Below are 17,653 nucleotides of genomic sequence, written 5' to 3' on the forward strand. Positions count from 1 at the left end.
ACAATGCGGACGGGGAAGGACATTTAGCGCGGAACGTACTTAGGACATACACTTGATCTTCGTCTCTCAAGGTCAAGGACTCGAAAAGGCCGAGACGGGATTCATTGGATAAACAATACATTCGTTGACATGCTCAGCTCCATAAACAACATATGAATTAAACATTTTTCAAAAAAATCATCCCCCAAAACGCCATTTCCCTATGTTCTCTCCACCGTCTCATATATCGTAACCCTCCCCCGGTCTATCGCCCTCACATCCCCTCCAAGGTCTCCCTCACAACAGCCCCCAACATCCTCAAATCATAAAACTCCGCCACGCTCCCGAAAACCCCCAACCTTTCCCTCACATCCTCCCTCCTCAGCCCGTCCACCCACTCCCCGCTGCACGTGCAGTGCTCCATGAACTCGTTCTGCTTGATGGCCCCGCACCGTCCGCACTTGAGGTCCTGCGTCGCCCATGCGACCACCATCTTCTCCACCTCGCCCACGAGCCTCTCTTCGAGGTCCAGGCGAGCCATCTCCCATCCGCAACCGCGGCACCTCCAAGTGGTATTGCTATTGTTATTACCCCCTTCGCGTCGTCTCCTTCTGGCATCCTCGTCGTCTCCATCCCCCGTTGGAGGGGGAAGCAGTAGGTCCTCGTCACGACAAAAGTCCAACTCGCGCGGCATCGCACAATTCTCACAGCTAAAATCCCCCAACCTCAAAGTCTCCGCCGGGTTCCTAAACGCCCCGTCCTTGCTAAACTCGCGCACGTCAAACATGTTCAGTAAATCCCGCCTCAGCAGCCTAGCCTCGTTGGTGACGTTCTTGTCGAGGCTGAGAACCTGCATGAGGCACTTGACGAGTTCGAGCACGCCGTCCCTGCTACGGCTCCCGCTGGTAGATTCCGCGAGGAAGAGTGAACCGGGAAGTGAGGGGAATTCGTAGTCAGCCGCCAGCTCGGCGTGCACGATCTCGCGCTGCTGCGTCTTGATGAGCGAGGCGATGTCCTTCTTTAGGGGGCGCTCGAAGTGCTTGCCGCTGATGATGTTCTCGATTGCCGGGGCCGCCTGCTCGTTGCGCTTTTCCTCAATTTGCTTCACGCGCTCACGCGTCGAAAGCTGCGTGGGACGCAGGGCGCCGTCATCACCGTTCGACGAGGCGAGCTCGGGTCGCTTGATCTTGTGCATGATACCGATAAACTCGGCGACCCATTTAAAAAAGGTCGGCTGTACCCGCACGGGAAGGTACGTGCTCATCTGCCAATGCATGACCGTCTCGAAATCCTGCTCGATGACGGCATCTTCTTCTCCTCCTCCCCCCTCGGGAATGGTCTCGCACCCTTTCCCTCCGTAGTTGTACTCGTCGTACCACACGAGGAAATCCCAGTACTCTTTAATCTCGAGATCAATAAAGTGGAAGAGCGGCTGGCTCTTGATGGACCTCGTAATATACTGCGCATACGACGCCGCGTTCTGCACGTCGTATTTCCCCGTCTGGAGGATCATGCGGCCTGAGTTGGCGAACACGACTTGACACCCCACTTTCCGGAAGTCTCCCATGAGCTGCTGGAAAGCCTTACGGCAGATCAGCTGCACGTAGTAGTGTAGCGCGCGATCATACAGGAACGAGTCCGGGTCCTCGATCCATCGCACCAGGTGGTTCACCATCAGGTCCGCCATCGGACTACCCCTGCACGCCTCGCTCCACCACGACTTGACCATCTCCCGGAGCACGAGGATGTTGGTGTCCGAGAACGCGCCCTCCGAGTACATGATGCTGCCGTCGGTATCGCCGATCACGTCCGCAAGCCCGCCCATCGGGTTCGCGTCCGCGCCTTCGAGGTTGTTGATGAGTGACGCCGTGAGAATCGTGTTGATCGCGAGGTTGCGCACCTCCATCTCGATGCACACGGCGTTGTACGTGCCCGGGTGGTTGACCGTCGGCATCTTGACAACGTCCAAAGGACCTGTCACGTCGTCGAACTCGTGCGATCCGTGATCCGGACGCGGGCTACCGGACCACCACAGCACAACATCATTCGTAATAAGCCTCCGTGCGTAGTTGACATCAATGAGATACCGCGGGTCATCCTTCTCCAAATTGCAAATCGGCACATTGGCATACCTCGCCAGAGTCATCAAGTGCGTCAACTCCCCGCCGAGCCCGAGGTAATGCCGCACAAGCCGCCTCGCCACCGCCGCCTGCCAACCGAGAGGCGGCAGAGCCCCGTCGTAGACATCGTATTTGAGCGGCAGGATAGGCAGCTCTCCGAGCCCCGGAATGTCACGCACCAAAGACTCGCGGTTGAGCGACTGGATGGCGAGAATCTGCGCCCTCGGCTCCTCCTTGCGCATCTTCTTGACCACGTCACCTACCTCGAGGTGCGCCTTCCGCCGAGTCGTCACCTGCGTAACCTTAAAGTTGAGCTTCTCTTGGTACCGGAACAGGTCCTTAAACTGCGCCGATTCCTCGCCAACCTCCTTCAAATGCTCCTCGAGCCTCTGCGTGTACAGCTTCGAAAGGTTGGGAATGTCCTGGCCGGCATCCCGGTGCTTCGTGAGCATGATGATGTGAGCCTGGTCGCTCGTCGTCGAAAAGACGCCGAAGATTTGGCGCTCGGGCGCGACGATGTGCGAAATGTAAATGTACGAGACGGGGACGTCCTCCAGGTAGGTCCGGCTCTTCTGGGGCCGGATCAAGCCTGACAGGTCAAACCCTTGCTCGAGACCCTTTCCAAGCACGGCGTGTTGCGTCTCGTCAATCGTGCAGACGTTGCCTAGCTTCAGCAGGGCGCGCATGTAGAGCGGCACCGACGTCTCGTAAACACCCTCGACCGAAGAGTGAGAGCGGAGATCGCATAGCCATTGCTGCGACGCCGTGTACGATTCCTCTGGCATCGTCATCCGATGGAGCATGGCAGACTTGTGGCCGTTGGGGAGCGTATGATTGACTTTTTCCGCCACGCAACCCTTGGGAAGAGGAGGCAACGTCGACAGTAGTCGCTTCCTCTTATAGTTGACATATATTTGACGTGGCACCCTAACCTTGAGAGTGTGGATCTTGGCATCGATGAGCACATACGCCGTCACGATCCCGTTGGCGTCCTCAGGCTTGAGATAGATGAGCTGCCAAGTCGTCATAAACGTCGCGTGCGCCGCCCGCATGAACGACTGCTGGATGTTACTGTTGCCGCCGACGACGCCTCGCCTATCGCCGAAGAGCTGCCTCCTCCGCGCCCGCGTCTCCTTTTGCCTCTTCCACTTCCGCTTCTGGTACGCGAGGAATCCCGCGTAATCATCGTGCATCGACGGCATCACCGCAGGAAGTTCCTCCTCCGCCTGCTCCGTTTCGGCCGGTTCGGGCGATTTCCGTTTTAGCGCCGCGGCCGCCGCCACCGCTGCCGATCTGGCCTGCGAAGACTGCAGGACGGTGCCCGGCTTAGCCTTGAGCAAGTTGTTGCCGAAGTCTTCCATATCGTCGGCTCGCGGGGTCGCTGCGCGGTTCGTAATATCGTTGAGAGGCTTCTGCAGCTTAGCAAACGACAACTTGGTCTGCTGCATCTTGTCTTCCTTGGCAGCGATCCTCCGCCTCAGCCAGTCCGGATGCGCGATTCTCGGCACGGGATTCTGCACCTTTTGCAGCGCCGCGGGGATAGTGATGAGCTTCTGGATGACGGAGCCGAGACGCTCAAGGTAGTAATCCCAGTCGAGAAGATCCCGCACGTCCGTGCTCGCGGGGTCATCCTTGAGCCACTTCTTGAGGTACTTCCTCTTGGTGTCCTCGGGCGCCGACAGGATGGCGACGGGCACGGCGCGCTCCGTCACGGGGGCGTTCTTGGGGTTCGCGCAGATGATGAACTTGCAGTTCAGACCTTTATCCTTGACCATGTTGTCGCCCAGGAAATCCGCCAGACGTCGAGCCGTCGTAATACTCGTTGACTTTTGGCTGCCATACTCCTGCAGCGTCTTGCTCATGCTTCGGTTCTCCGAAATAAGATCCATGAGCTCGTCGTCGGATAAGTCGCCGCCCTTGTTGTACAAGACGTCGAGCCACCGGTCAGCGACACGGGCGACGGCGCCGTAACACTCGGGCAGTGTCGCGCCCTCGAGGAAGAACTTGAAAATCTGCTGCTGGAAAATCTTAATGAGTTTCAGCTCGCCTCTTCGCTTGACTTCGAAACCCTTGAGCTCCGCCAGGCTGCCGTCGTCGTTGAAGACGGCGTACCGCTTCTTCAAGTTCTTGTCCTCTTCCTTGGACGTGGGCAGGACCATGGCTTTGTAAGGACCGTCAACCTCGAAAAAGATGGAGTTGTCGCTGTGCGTCTCGTATCGGAAGGTCTTTTCGTCCGTGAGAGTCTGGTACTGGTGGTTCGTGAAGCGCGCATGCACCAAGTGGTTCAACATGACGCAAGGATAAGAGATGGTAAGTTTCTTGCCATTCTTCAACTTGAAGGCAAAATTCTCGGGAAACGATTTCGGAAGCATACACCAGATACCGTCGGTATCCAGCTCCAACGGCCTACCAAGACGCTCGACAAGCTCCTTGGCCATCTGAATGATGTGAGCACCCGTCAAGCAGGTGACGCCAGCCATCTCCATGGAATACCAACGAGAACCCTTTCGCATGACGTATCCGTAGAAGGAGTTTAGAATAACCTTGTGCGCTAGCTGCAGCGAGTCGAACAAGACAATCATCTTCTTGGCAGCCTCGACTTCGGACGCCGAGGCGCCAGAGGTCTTAAGCGCCTCGGTCTTGCCTTTCCACAGCTTCGCCTTGCCCTTGTAATCGTATCGACGATCACGGAAGTCACGCACGGTATTGATATAGAACGGGTTCTCCCGCTGACAGATGATGGCCTCGCGGATAATCGTCGTCGAATCTCGAATCTTGTGATAGACCTTTTGCGAGTAGAGCTGCAAACGCTTTCGTACGAGGCCTGTCTGCTCCTCGTAGCTCAGCTCGTGGAACGACCGCATCGGTGCCTTGGGGTGTTTTCCCGGGAACTTTTCACCCTCCAACGCGTTCCGGATCATGTTATACTCGTCTCGTTTCGCGGGTAGGTATTCCCCTCTCCACGCCCACGGTAACCGCCTATCGCAAGTCTTCCCTGGTCTGTTGAAATCGCAGGCTGCGCAATTAGCTTCGGAAATCATAGAGTCCGGTTGCAAACGATTCGTCGTCATAATGTTCGGATACATGGATGCGACGTCCAAATGATAGATGAGCGGGCACTCTGTTCGGTTAGCTGGATCCTTGAGGGCGCGGAGCTGCGCGGCGATCTTCTCCTTGATCCCCTCGTAGTTCTCCACATCATCCATGGACTTCTTCTCTTCCACCGTGATGCTGAACTCGAGCGCGGCGTCCAAGTCACGAAGAAGCTCGTCCACGGCCGCCGGGTCGATTGCAAAGTTGACAGGAATGTCGGACCGGAAAACGCCTGCCTCGATACTCTCGACGTGACCACCAACGTACGTCTCGGAGTCGAGCAGGTGGCCGTTCCAGAAGGCCTCCTTCGGCGCTACGTGCTTGTTCGGCAGGACAATCTCCTTCTTGTATGCCTGCACCATCAACAACATCTCGCACAGCGTACCGGTACCTTTCCGAAGGGTGTGATCGGGTCCTAAAGGAAGAATGGTACAGAGAGAGAAGATGAAGGGGTGGACGTATTTCATGTAAAGGTAGTAGGTGGCCACGGCATCGGAGACTGAGTATTCGGCAAGCGTCTGCGGCCTTTCACTTGCGTAGGGTGTCATGAGCTCCGGGTCGAGCTCGTCAGGGTCGTATCCGAGCTTGGCAACAGTGACGGCCTTCAAACCACGCGATCCCTGGGGAAGATACGAGTCTCGGTTGACCCAGTGGAAACAATCCATGTGGACGCTGTAGTGGCACTGGAACTGGTCCTCGCTATCCTTCTTCCAACCAATCTCTTGGTACATGTCGATGCCATTGAAACTAGCACGGGCTTCAACAAAGGGCCAATCGAAAAAGTCACCGTTGTAAGTCGCGATGACCGTGGGTCTAACCTCCTTGATGTGGCCGAAAAAGCGCTCGATCACCCCCCTCTCATTGGGCTCGTTGTAAATGGTGAAGCTGCCAGGGTATTCGGCCTTGGCCGTGTAGTCGAAGTCGTGAATGTCCTCGGACACGATTTCTCGGTTCGTTATGAGGAAACCCTTACCATCGATCATGTACGAAATCATCATAATTTGATCAATGGCGGCGTCGGGGAACTTCAGGGGTAGTTTCGTCGTCTCGATATCAAAGGCTAACACGACGGGATCGGCTGGTGCTAGCTTCTCCTCGTTGCACTTGACCGTTATGTGACCAGCCTTTGCCTCTACAAAATACCATTTACCCACCCGGATATCTGGTTGTCGTCAGTTTATTCGTTTCCTTGCTCGTAGAGTCGGGTGGTTCATTGCCACTAACCTAAGTCTATCATTACTCGAACTTGGTAGGGAACGTCATATTCTCGAATGTCAATAATGTACTCGCTCGCATCGGCAATCTTGCCGTCAACTTGGTAATCGTCATCTCGTAAATCGTCAAATAAATCGAGTTTGCCGTCAATCCTGGAAGGAGAGAGTTTAGTATTGCATGGCAGGACTCACCCAATCGCCGGCCGTGAGGTTCACTTACGCGACAGACTCGGCATACGCATCCTTAGCGCTCTGGTTTTTCCTATTCCTCTCCGCAATAGGCATAACCTCCCTTCTTGCCGTAAGCAAGTCCGTAACATTCGTAAACACCAGTTTCAACAGCGTCCTCTTCAACCCGAGCAGATGATTCGGCAAATCGAGATCATCCTTCTCCACGCGCTTCACGGCCTTCACAACGCCGCCGCCCCCTATCCTCTTGACCCACTCCTCGACGACGCTCTCGTAGCCCCTCTTCACGGCGATGAGAAAATACGGCTCGTACTCGACGGCCGCCTTAAACGTCGACCCGCCCTCCTCGATGAAGTAGCAATCGACCGCTGCCCTCCCGTTGGGATTCCTCTCGTCTTGTATCGAGGTCGGCTGCACGTTCACGAGCCACCCTTCCCTCCTCTTGCCGCTTTCGTAGCGCCCGAAGCCCATGGCCTCGTCGATCCCGTGGGCCAGTAGCGTGCGTTCCCATTTTTCGTCGGCTGACGTTGCCTCGTTGCGGCCTGTGGAGGTGAAGGTTCGGGATTTGGCGCCGTGGTAGGCTATCTTGCCGCCGCGTTTGTAGCCCTTTTGCGGGCGGCGGAGAGATGTGTTCGCCATGTCGTGTTGTCTATGTCTATGGGATCGGTTCGTCGGTTACTTCCTCCTTTTTCCCCCTCCGGGTCAAGAAGCCCCGTTCGAACCACGCCGCCGGAAGAACCCTAGAGAGTGGTGTGGGGAGGCAGGCTGGAAATTTCACCGAGGAGGATTCGTGAGATCGAAGGCATGCGAAGTGATGGAAGGTATTAATCGGTTCACGGGTATATATTCGTCGGTTGGTCGAACTCTACAAAAGAGAAATTGTAATGGTTCAAGGTTTGTCCTGGGGTATCGAGGGGTGCCGTATGAAAGTGCATTGCCTGGCAAGACTCCAATGTTGTATCGTTTAATGGAAATCCACCTCAGTCGCGGTCCAGACGCGCTTTCCTCGTCAAAAATCCAGGGACGCGACACACAATGCAGACACGCGTGGGGTCCAATTAACCAAAAAGAAAAGATACAAGATACTTCGTCCACTCACCACACCCAGTTGTGCACGGACCATATCGAATTCAATGTCATGCGAGAAAGTGCAACAGCCGACCAAAAAGAAGAGCTTCCCAAGATCGAAACGAAAGGTCCAACAACAATTGGAACATTCTCGCTGAAATAACAATGTCTTCCGACTCCACGGGCAGCGACCGAGAGCCCCAACCAAACCAGTCCGGCAAGCGGCTACACATATGGGGCCGGCCCATCGAGCCTCCGGCTCCAAGCACCACACCCACCACCCCCACGACAGAGGGGAAAGCGCTGTCGGGCGATGATTTCCAGAAGAATTTCCCCGAGACGCAGGGAATCTCGATTTCGGATGCCTTCAAGACGGTGAAGCCCGAGGATATGTTGCAGGTGCACAAGTCCGTGTGCGGTAGGCAAGGGCTTCTAACGGGTATTGCGGCGGGTGCGATAATAGGTGGCCTGCGATTCGTGTGGAGGGGTGAGTATCCAATGAATAAGTTACGGGATTGCTATGGGGCTCCTGTGCTAAACATTCCTTCTGTCCTGTTGTAGGAACGCCCATCAAAGCGGCGAACTGGGCCGTCGGCGGTTTCCTCGCCGGCGCGACGGTGGGGTTCGAACGGTGTCAATACCTGAGGAGACTCGAGCGGATATCGATGAAGCGCATTGTCGAGGTACACCAGGCCGATGTGGCGGAGAAGAAGCGATTAAAAGAGGAGGAGGACAGGCAGAAACAACTACAAGAAGAAGCGGCCAAGAAGAAGTGGTACAAGTTTTGGTAACGCCGCTTCGCTTCACAACGTCGCAAGACTTTTCGAGATGTACTACTAGGGGGAAAGGAGAGACAGCTGAGAGAGATATTATCGTCACCTAGGCTTGTTTAACGCAACTAGCCGGACATTCTCTTGTATAGACCTTGCGTGTACACTAGATATATATATTTATACACACCTCATTGCAAGCCCAAGAACCCGGGATCTACTATTCCCTTGTCATCCAAAGTCATAAAATAACGCCATCCAGAACCATACCGAGGAATCCAAGTATCATATCCGCTGCAAAACAGTTCCTCTCCATAGCCATTGTCATCGCCATTGCCATTTCAAACAACCGTTAGTGCCTACAATCGTGAAAACAAGAAAAAACGAACAGTCCGTTACAGTCATTATTCAGGGGGAACACCCCCCATCATCAGGCGACAAAAACCTCACTCTCCTCCTCCGCGGCGACTCCTTAGCAACAGCGGCCGTCGGAGTCCCCTTCCTCCGCTCGTTCCTCCTCGCCCGCGCATCGCCCTCGACCATCTTCTTGTACGCCAACAGCTGCTGCCTCTTCTTCAGGGCAATCGCATGCGCCAGCTCGGGCGTGGGCTGGAAACCGACGCCGTTGATACCAGTCCCGTCGTCGTCCTTGTCCTCGGGGTCGTAGACGGTTATTTCCTCCTCGCGCCAGGTTAACGCCGCTCTGATAGGCTCGACAATCTCAGGCTCCTCTTCTTTCTCTTCTTCTGCTTCTCTTGCCTTTACTTCGTTTGCTTTTAGTTCCTTCTTCTTCTTCTTATCGGGCGCTCCTTTCTTCCGGCGCTGTTTCCTGGAGGCTGCTCTCTTTGATTCATCTGAGTTGGTGTTCCGCGCGGCTGCTGGGGGCTCTGTTGGTTGGACCGGCGAGACGACCTGCGCAGGCTCCGGGGCAATTGTTTTCGAGGATTTGTTCGGGTCGTCGGGATTGGGTACGAACATGGAATGTCCTCCCTGTATCGTAGTCGTGACTTCGCCCATTATGGGCGGCGACACCTGGTCAAGCTTTTGCCGTTTTCGCCCAGCCAAGGTATCCTCGCTGTCCTCGTGCTCAACCTCGCGCAGGTCGTCCTCACCGCACTCTTCCTCCCCCTCGGAAAATTTCCCGTCCACCGTCTCACCTTTCGTCTCCACAGCGGATTTGTCTCGCCTTGACAGATCAGACCCTTGTCCTTGTCCCTGCGGTCGAGGTGGCTGGTCTTTGGTTTTTCTCGCCTGTCTCGTTGGTTCCCGTGGTCGCCCGGCTATTACCCCGCCCCCGCACTTCGCACTACCACTGCCTCTACTTTTACTGCTGCTGTCAATGCCCCTGCTGCTGCTGCTACTGCTACTACCGCTAGTTTTGTCCAGCACAACCGAGCCGCGAAAGTGATGCACAACGTGGCTCGCAGCGGTCTGGCTGGCCGGCGGTGCGTCTTCCGTCTCGTCGGAATTGGCAGGGGCGGGGCGTTGGAGCGATCGGGTGGGGAGCTCAAATGTGAAGGTGGAGTCGGCGCTGGCGTTGGCGCTGGCGTTGAGGCAGGGAGCCGAGTTGGGCAGTGGGTTGCGTTTCCTTTTGGGGGTCGTTTGCGGCTGGAACAAGTCGGTCATGGTTGGTTTGCTTATGCAGGAGGAGAGGGGAAGAAGGGGGGTAACTTGCGTAAGGGGATACAGGAATAGAGAATGTCGATCAACTATTGGATGTCATTAAATGGATCGAGATTGGAAGGGAACTAGAATGAGGAGAGGGGATGTGGATGGAAAATTAGAGCATTGTCGGTGTGATTGTGTGTTCGGAGAGAAATATACTGGATGAGGGGGGAGTCGTCCTGTGGTAGCCTCGGTCAGGGGCATCGAGTCGTGGGGATGGATCGGTGAGCGCGAAACGGAGCTGAGGTCTGAGGTCTGAGGTCTGAGGTCTGTGGTATTGTCGACAATAATAGCAAGGGATAGATGTTGAGATGGGAGCGATCTTGATAGGCTCAAGTCGGTGTTGGCAGCGGCCAGGCAGGTTGAGGGACAAGGGATTGGGCACTGGATATCAGAGCAGCCACTGATCATTGGATAAGCACAAGTACTTCGTACATTAACTTGGAAACCAGCAGCCAGTCATCATCACGAGGACAGCCCAGCACACAACAATGAGTAGTTTATCAGTTCGGTCCATCGCTGAGCGACCGCCTGCTCATCAGCCTGGAACTGGCCGATCCAAGACCTAAACGCTATTTGTTTTATCATTTCCTTCGCGCCCTGAGAGGAGCCGGCGAAGCCAATTGATGTCCAACGACACTAATAACTTGACTTTGGTTCCATAAGGCCTTCCGAGCCAATCGGTCCAGCATCCCTTCTTCAGGGTGCTACTACTGGGCTACTGCCAGCCTGCGACTAAGGAGCTGAGGATTGATGAAGCGAAATGAAACTCGAGCTACGAAGTACTTTGTATCAAATGGATTAATTGATCAATTGATGGATCAAATGGTGGCGGTTTGTTGCCGTCACTGGATTCGGTACATGTACATGGATACTTCAGACATCAAGATGTGTTGGCCTCGATTCCATCGATCAGAGATTGATTTTGTTGTGAAAGATGCCTCGAGAATGAGCACCTGGAAGCACGACCCTGCGAGGCTATCGTCGATGAGGATGCATTGAGGACTCTCCGTTCATCTTTGACTGCTCTAGACCGCTCCAGACCGCCAAGCTCAACTGCTGGTCGTGCAGACTGCAGAGCGCAGAGTGCAGAGTGCAGGCTTTAGAAACAACCCTTGACTGTTTTGACACCAAAACACAACTTTAAACAGAATGATATCTCAGGTCTGAGATGCTGCCAGTGGCCCGCCCCAATCCTTCGTTGCAAGAAGTATAATCAATCTCAACTAACATGAAGTTTATGCTCCTCTTGGATCCATCTTCGGAGTCAACGGGGAATCGACCTCATCAGCCATCCCGCTCCACCGAAGAAACCAAACTCAGCGTCACCCTTTTCTCCGAATCAAACATCCTTCCTGTATCTTTCAATTTCATTTTCATTTTTCCCCACTTGTTCTTGCTCTTCTTTCCCTTCCCATCCCGTCCCGTCCGCCGCGCCGCATCTAACAACAAGGGTATCGCACGCTATTACTCTGTACGGAGTTCTCCTAGCCCCATCGTCAATGAAGAATAAAAAATGGTTCCCAGTTCTACACAAATTCTACAGCAGATATCAGACAACGACGGCATTGTCCATTCCGAGCGTCCATTCCCATGTCCCATCAAACCCCGATGTCCGCTCATTCCGGTCTCCCCCAGATCCCGTTCTGTTCCGTGCCGCGTGACCTTCTGTGACGTCTTTCATCCAGGCATTATTGCTCGAGCTTTGAGAAATCACGCCTCAACTCACCCCATTTACTCACTCGGCAGTTCCGTGGCTACGGGAATAGCTTCCAATTCCATATCCCATGATCCGACGAGACTGGGATATGGACACCACTTGAGAGCTTTTTTTCACTTCGTACCTTGAGGCTTGAGCTAGTTTATATCGGTCACCGCAGATGGAATCCTGGGCCCCTCTCCCGCCCCTCCCGCCAAGGTAAAGGTGGCACAGGATCCCCATGCAAAGATGCTCGCACATTGGGCGGTGACGAACATGGCGGACCGCACCCTATGCTTCGTACACTAGTCTAGTGCAGTGGACGGAGTATGCGTAGTGTACACTCGCCTCGCGAATCGCACTTGCGCCTGCATCAGCTGTTTCCCGTTAGAGGAGTAGTTTGATCAGGTCCGGCGCCAGCAATAATTCCACTCTTCGCCACTTCGCATCTCGGATTTTGCAGACCCAACTTCTCTCCCAAAAGGCCAAAGCTCGATGCAGTGGAGGCTTATCATTGGGCAATTGTAAAGTGGTACGCATCAATTTCGAGGCTACTCCGTACGCATACGTGACAAGGGCACAGAGATCGAGATGAGTCCCATCCATCACAGTCGCAATGCTGCCATGGATGTTTCTTTTCCTTTCCTTTCCTCTCCGACCCGACTTCATCCCACGACCTCGTAGTCCAAGTTTTGTGTCCGGACAAAACCCACAACATTAAAACGAAAACGATTAATCAATACGTAACATCAAACTGGATCCTCTCGTACACTAGGATATAAGAAGGGGAAGAGGAAAGGAAGTAGAAGAAAGAGCTAAATCCCCGTTTTAGCTCCGACTAGCTGCTGGCCCAAGTGGAAACCTGAACATCCAAACTGTCCAACTGTCCTACCCTAACCAACAAGTATCCAACAAGGGGGCAGAAGGAGAAGCAGAAAAAAATTGATATCAACCTTGAACTATTTATGCATGATCGAGAGTTTGATCCCCCCTCCCGGTCTCCCCCCAGCACCAGCACCAGCAGCAGCTCCCCTAGACTTGTACATCAAGTATCAAGTCTAAGGGTGTATGTATGATCTAGGTCTATTTGATGTCCCCCACTCGTTTTCCCGCTCTCGATGATTGCACTTTTTTAGTGCTGTTGGATTCATTGATTCCCTTCAATCTCTCCAGCCGCTTCACCAAGCTCCACCGACTCAAGATTAAGGAATCCATCGACGAAGGAGGAGTAGACTAGAGACATCCTTGACTCGTTTAGCGGCTCGGCCGTTTTTCTTCTCAAGCTATCAGTACTTTTGTTTATTTTTCTTTCGACACTACGCTACATTACTCTCTATTCTGTTCTACTCTACCCTACTCTACTCTACTCTACTCTACTTCGTACTCTACTTCGTCCTCTACTCTGCTCTACTCTGCTTCTACACCGCGCTACCTTTTTTTCCCGCTGCCTCGGGTCCGATCTCCAATCAACCCCCATCATTCATCCATTCATCAATTGAACCATTGCATACTTTGCACTCTGCTCTGGTCAAAGTTGCTGTTACCCCACACCTGGGCTCAATCAACTCAACTCTCGAGATCCCTCCACTTTCCGCTAAAACTCTCTCCAACTCTTCTCTCTCTCCCTTGCCTTATCCTTTTTCGCTCGGGGATTCTCACCCCCTTTCAATAACCCTTTCCCCCCTTCCCCAATCCTTCGAACAACCCCAAACCCCCCCCCCAAAAATCCGAACTCCATCCCGCCCACAATGGCCAGAGACCTCCTCTTCCCTCCACCCAAAAGCCCCAACACCATCTTCCTCGTCACCGGCGTAAACGGTCTCATAGCCAGCCATGTAGCCGACCAGCTCCTAGCGGCGGGCTACCGAGTCCGCGGCACCGTCCGCGACATTTCGCGCTGCGAATGGCTCGCCCAGCACTTTGCCAACCGATATGGCGCCAACCGCTTCGGGCTCGTGCAGCTCAACGATTTCAGCGCCGAGGGCGCGTGGGAAGTCACTCTCCAGGGCGTATCGGGCGTAGCCTCCGTGGCGGGGCCCAGCTATCTCGATGTGGACGACGTCGACTGCATCGTAGCTTCGGAGCTCAAATGGTTCTTCGCCCTCCTGTCGGCCGCGAAAAAGACGTCGTCGGTCAAATCGTTTTCGTTTACGAGTTCCATCTGGGCCGCCTACACGCCGACGAACCCCTCTTCCTCTTCCTTCCTTCCACCTCGCAACGTGACGGAAAGTACGTGGAACGACGAGGCCGTGCTCAAAGCCGCCGACCCGACTCTTTCGAAGGAGGAAAGGGGCCTCGCGCCGTTCGCGGCCGTGAAAGTCAAGGTCGAGAGGGCGTGCTGGGAGTGGGTCGAGAGGGAGAAGCCTAGATTTACCTTTAATACCGTCCTCGCCGATACAGTGCTAGGTCCCATCCTCGCGCCGGACTTCCAGCGCGGCAGCACGGCGGGGATGCTCCTGCGGCTGTTCGAGGGTAAGGATTACGAGATGGTGCGCAAGACTCTACCGCAGTGGTTCGTCGACTCGCGAGACGCGGGGAGGCTGCACCTCGTGGCTCTGACGGACCCGACCATCAATAGGCGGAGGATCTTTGCCTGTGCTGAGAGGTACAGCTGGTACCGCATTGTTCAGATCTTGAGGCGGCTGTATCCCAATCACATCTTTGCGGACTTGGACGACCAGGGGTGGAATCAAACTGAGCTGCCCAATGCCTTGGCTGGGGAGATGCTGAAGAGCATAGGTAGGCCTGGATGGGTGCCTTTAGAGGAGAGTGTGAAGGCGAATATCGAGTGCTATTACCAGTTAGCATAATGGAGAGAGCGAGGAGAGCGTTTATATATATAATGATGCCGCAGGAGTGTGCAGCACATGCGGTGGGAGTGTGTGTGTGCGTGTGTCGACGATTTTCGGTCTTTTTCTTTTGTTCCTTTTCCCAACTTTTTGCTCGGGTTGGTTTGCGCTGGTGGAGGATAATAGGAAGCGAACGGGACTATCATGAATCAACCCAGAACCAGGTCAAGACTGCAGACTCGGAAGAAAGTAGAGAGAAATTTGAGAGAATGGCGAAACGAGCAAGAGAGAAACCAAAAATAGAAAAATAAAAAAAATAGTGAGAGAAAGAAAGAGAGAGGGAATAAAACAAAAACCGAGAAAGTCGAGTTGTAGAATTAGCAGTTAGCAGCCATCTCTATTCAGCACTAGGGGCCCCAGAAGCGGTCGGCTCCGCCAAATATGAATCGATCTATGACGAGAAATGAGACCACCTTCACTGCCAGACGACAGGGGAATGCTACCCCATGGGCGTCGATCTCCAATCCACGCCCAAGGGAAGGGTCTGGAATCAATTCATCTCTTTCTGTCTTTCTGGTTTCTCTCTAATAATATCTCGATGACGTCCGAGGTACCTGTGAAATGATTTCCTCTTTTGATCTGGTCCGTCTGGTCCGTCTGGTCTGGCTGGTCTGTCACTCGCTCTGAAACCAACTCTTCATTCTTGTCTTGGTGATGCTTCAATTGATCGAGACTCGCCTTCACCTCCCGCCAGAAGGAAATATACTTCGTACTTCATAGATGCATCGATCAATCAATTGAATCGATAAGACCGAAGTTTGCATGCAACGAGTACTCAACCTTAATCAATTTGATGGTTCCGACCTTGGCTCCCCTTCAAAGTTGCCTTTCTTGCGTACCGTAGCTATTGAGCGGTGTACTGTGATTTCGTGGCCCTTCCCCGAGAGACCGGCTAGTTCGCAATACTCGCTTCGGAGTCCTATGCTCAGTGCTCCCATTGTCACTACCTCCCCCCGCTCTCGCCCCCTCATTTCTCCCCCCACATCAATTGATCCAAGTGATTAAGTCCTTTTCATTTCTCCTCAATTGATCAATTCAAAAGGGCACCAGAGTTAAGTAACAACAACCAACAATCAATACCCACTAAGCTCAGGTGGTTCAGGGGTAGAATATTTGCCTTCCATCCGGGGGTAGCAAATGATCCGAGTTCGAGTCTCGGCCTGAGCATTTCTTTTTGTCCTTCTCCCCGGCGAGATCTTGCAATTCACAACATTGATCTTAAAATCCTACCTCCCATCTCCCAAGCACTTACAGCAACCGGTAATAAACCCTGTCCATATGCCGATGGCTCTCCAACTGCGCCTGGTATTTTCTTTTTTCCGTCCCCCACGATCCACGATTCCCGTCCACTCCGGGGAGATTTCCCAAGGATCTCCGCACGCAATTTATCCCGTTCTCCGGTAGCCCTTTGTTTCCTTTTTCCCTCCCGCCTCCGAGTACTAAAAGACAAGGTTCAAGCTGTTTCACTGATGCTTACGTCGTTGACGAGGTTATCAATTGCTCTTCAGATGGGGTCAATTCTAGTCCCGAGCTGTCGCCGGGTGCAAAGGATTGATGTACTCTGCCAAACTCTGTGACCGGCATCGTGGTGACTCCGCCCCTTCTTGGTCATATAGCCTGAAGTCAAAAAGAGGGTCCGCTACGACTGTCTAAGAGTAAAAAGGAAGAAACCCAAAAAGTGCCGTAATTCGGTGTAATTGACGTAGATATAAAAGCATCAAATCCCTCTTCTTCCAGTATCTCGTAAAACAGGATCGCACTATCTTCCACAGCAAATCCAAGCTCCATCACTGTGTATACAGCATCAGATATCTCCTACACCACGTATCAAGCTTTGCTTCCACAACACCCTTCTCCCCCAACCATGTCCGACGCCCCCATCTCCCTCCTCCCCCTCGGCGCAATCCTCCAATCCCTCACTGTCGCCTCCCACAACATCGTCCAAGGCTTCCCCACCCAATCCGACTACGAAGCCCACAACGCCCCCTTCTTCGGCGAGACCATCGGCCGCGTCGCCAACCGCATCTCCAACGCCCGCCTCGACTCCCTCAACGCCGGCAAGTCCTACGCCCTCGCTGCGAACAACGGGCCTAATAACCTCCACGGCGGCGTTGTGGGCTGGGGGAAGCGCGTTTGGGAGGGTCCGAAGCCTGTGGGAATTCGTAAGATTGTTGGAGTGAAGCATGATGATGGGGAGAATGGTGATGTGGAGGGTGAGGCTGTCAAGTTTACGCTTGTGAGTGAGGATGGGGACGAGGGTTTTCCGGGGACTGTTGAGGCTAGTGCTGTTTACACGGGCGCTGTGCAGAGGGTTGGTGGGAGGGAGGTGACGGTTGTGGAAATTGAGTATTCGGCTGTTTTGGTGGGTGATGCGGACGAGACTGTCATTAACATGACGAATCACTCGTAAGTTCATTGACATCCATCTTATACTCTCTCACTCTCTCTAACTTCTTCTAGCTACTTCAACCTCTCCGGCGACCCAACCATCGAAGGCACAATCGTAACCCTCACCTCAAACACCTACCTCCCCGTCGATGCCGGCGGCATCCCAACCTCCGGCCCCGCCCCCTTCGCCTCCATCACCCCCAACGAACCCTTCCCCCTCGGCCCCGTCGACCCCGACATCGACGACTGCTTCATCTCCAACCTCGACCCAGCTTCCGTGCCCCTCGACACCCGCGCCGCATGCCCTCTCGCCCTTCATGTCTCGGCTCACCACCCCAAGACGGGAATTCACCTCGAGGTCCTCTCCACTGAGCCCGCTTTCCAGTTTTATACGGGGAAGTATATTGAGGTGCCTGCTGTTGAGGGCGCGCCCGCTAGGGGGAAGAGGAGTGGGTTTTGCGTTGAGCCGAGTCGCTGGGTTAATGCTTGTAATGTGCCTGAGTGGAAGGGTATGGTTCTGTTGAAGAAGGGGGAGACGTACGGGTGTAGGATCGTGTATAGGGCTTGGAAGGAGTAGGGGATGGGCAAGGATGGAAAAGGGCCCGCTGGGTGGAAAGCC

The 17,653-nt window shown here is 54.1% G+C and overlaps 3 protein-coding genes and 2 pseudogenes across 3 annotated transcripts; 3 read left to right on the forward strand and 2 right to left on the reverse strand.

The window, feature by feature from the left end:
* Window positions 1-253: 253 nt before the first annotated feature.
* Window positions 254-7,234, reverse strand: SAPIO_CDS4407 (DNA polymerase epsilon catalytic subunit A; the record flags this gene model as incomplete). The annotated part of the gene is made up of 3 exons (XM_016786964.1): window positions 254-6,354; window positions 6,417-6,559; window positions 6,627-7,234. The coding sequence occupies 3 exons, from the start codon at window positions 7,232-7,234 to the stop codon at window positions 254-256; spliced, it is 6,852 nt and encodes a 2,283-aa protein (XP_016643309.1).
* A 594-nt stretch (window positions 7,235-7,828) lies between these two features.
* Window positions 7,829-8,454, forward strand: SAPIO_CDS4408 (Uncharacterized protein; the record flags this gene model as incomplete). The annotated part of the gene is made up of 2 exons (XM_016786965.1): window positions 7,829-8,150; window positions 8,225-8,454. 2 exons carry the CDS (start codon window positions 7,829-7,831, stop codon window positions 8,452-8,454), a joined length of 552 nt encoding a protein of 183 aa, XP_016643310.1.
* A 387-nt stretch (window positions 8,455-8,841) lies between these two features.
* SAPIO_CDS4409 lies at window positions 8,842-10,059 on the reverse strand (annotated as a pseudogene; the record flags this gene model as incomplete).
* A 3,486-nt stretch (window positions 10,060-13,545) lies between these two features.
* On the forward strand, window positions 13,546-14,607 carry SAPIO_CDS4410 (annotated as a pseudogene; the record flags this gene model as incomplete).
* Window positions 14,608-16,510: 1,903 nt separating this feature from the next.
* Window positions 16,511-17,611, forward strand: SAPIO_CDS4411 (uncharacterized protein; the record flags this gene model as incomplete). Its single annotated transcript, XM_016786966.1, has 2 exons — window positions 16,511-17,052; window positions 17,107-17,611. 2 exons carry the CDS (start codon window positions 16,511-16,513, stop codon window positions 17,609-17,611), a joined length of 1,047 nt encoding a protein of 348 aa, XP_016643311.1.
* Between the last annotated feature and the right edge of the window lie 42 nt (window positions 17,612-17,653).

Source organism: Scedosporium apiospermum (assembly GCF_000732125.1).
Source record: "Scedosporium apiospermum strain IHEM 14462 chromosome Unknown SEQ_SAPIO_0092, whole genome shotgun sequence".
Lineage (NCBI taxonomy): Eukaryota > Fungi > Ascomycota > Sordariomycetes > Microascales > Microascaceae > Scedosporium > Scedosporium apiospermum.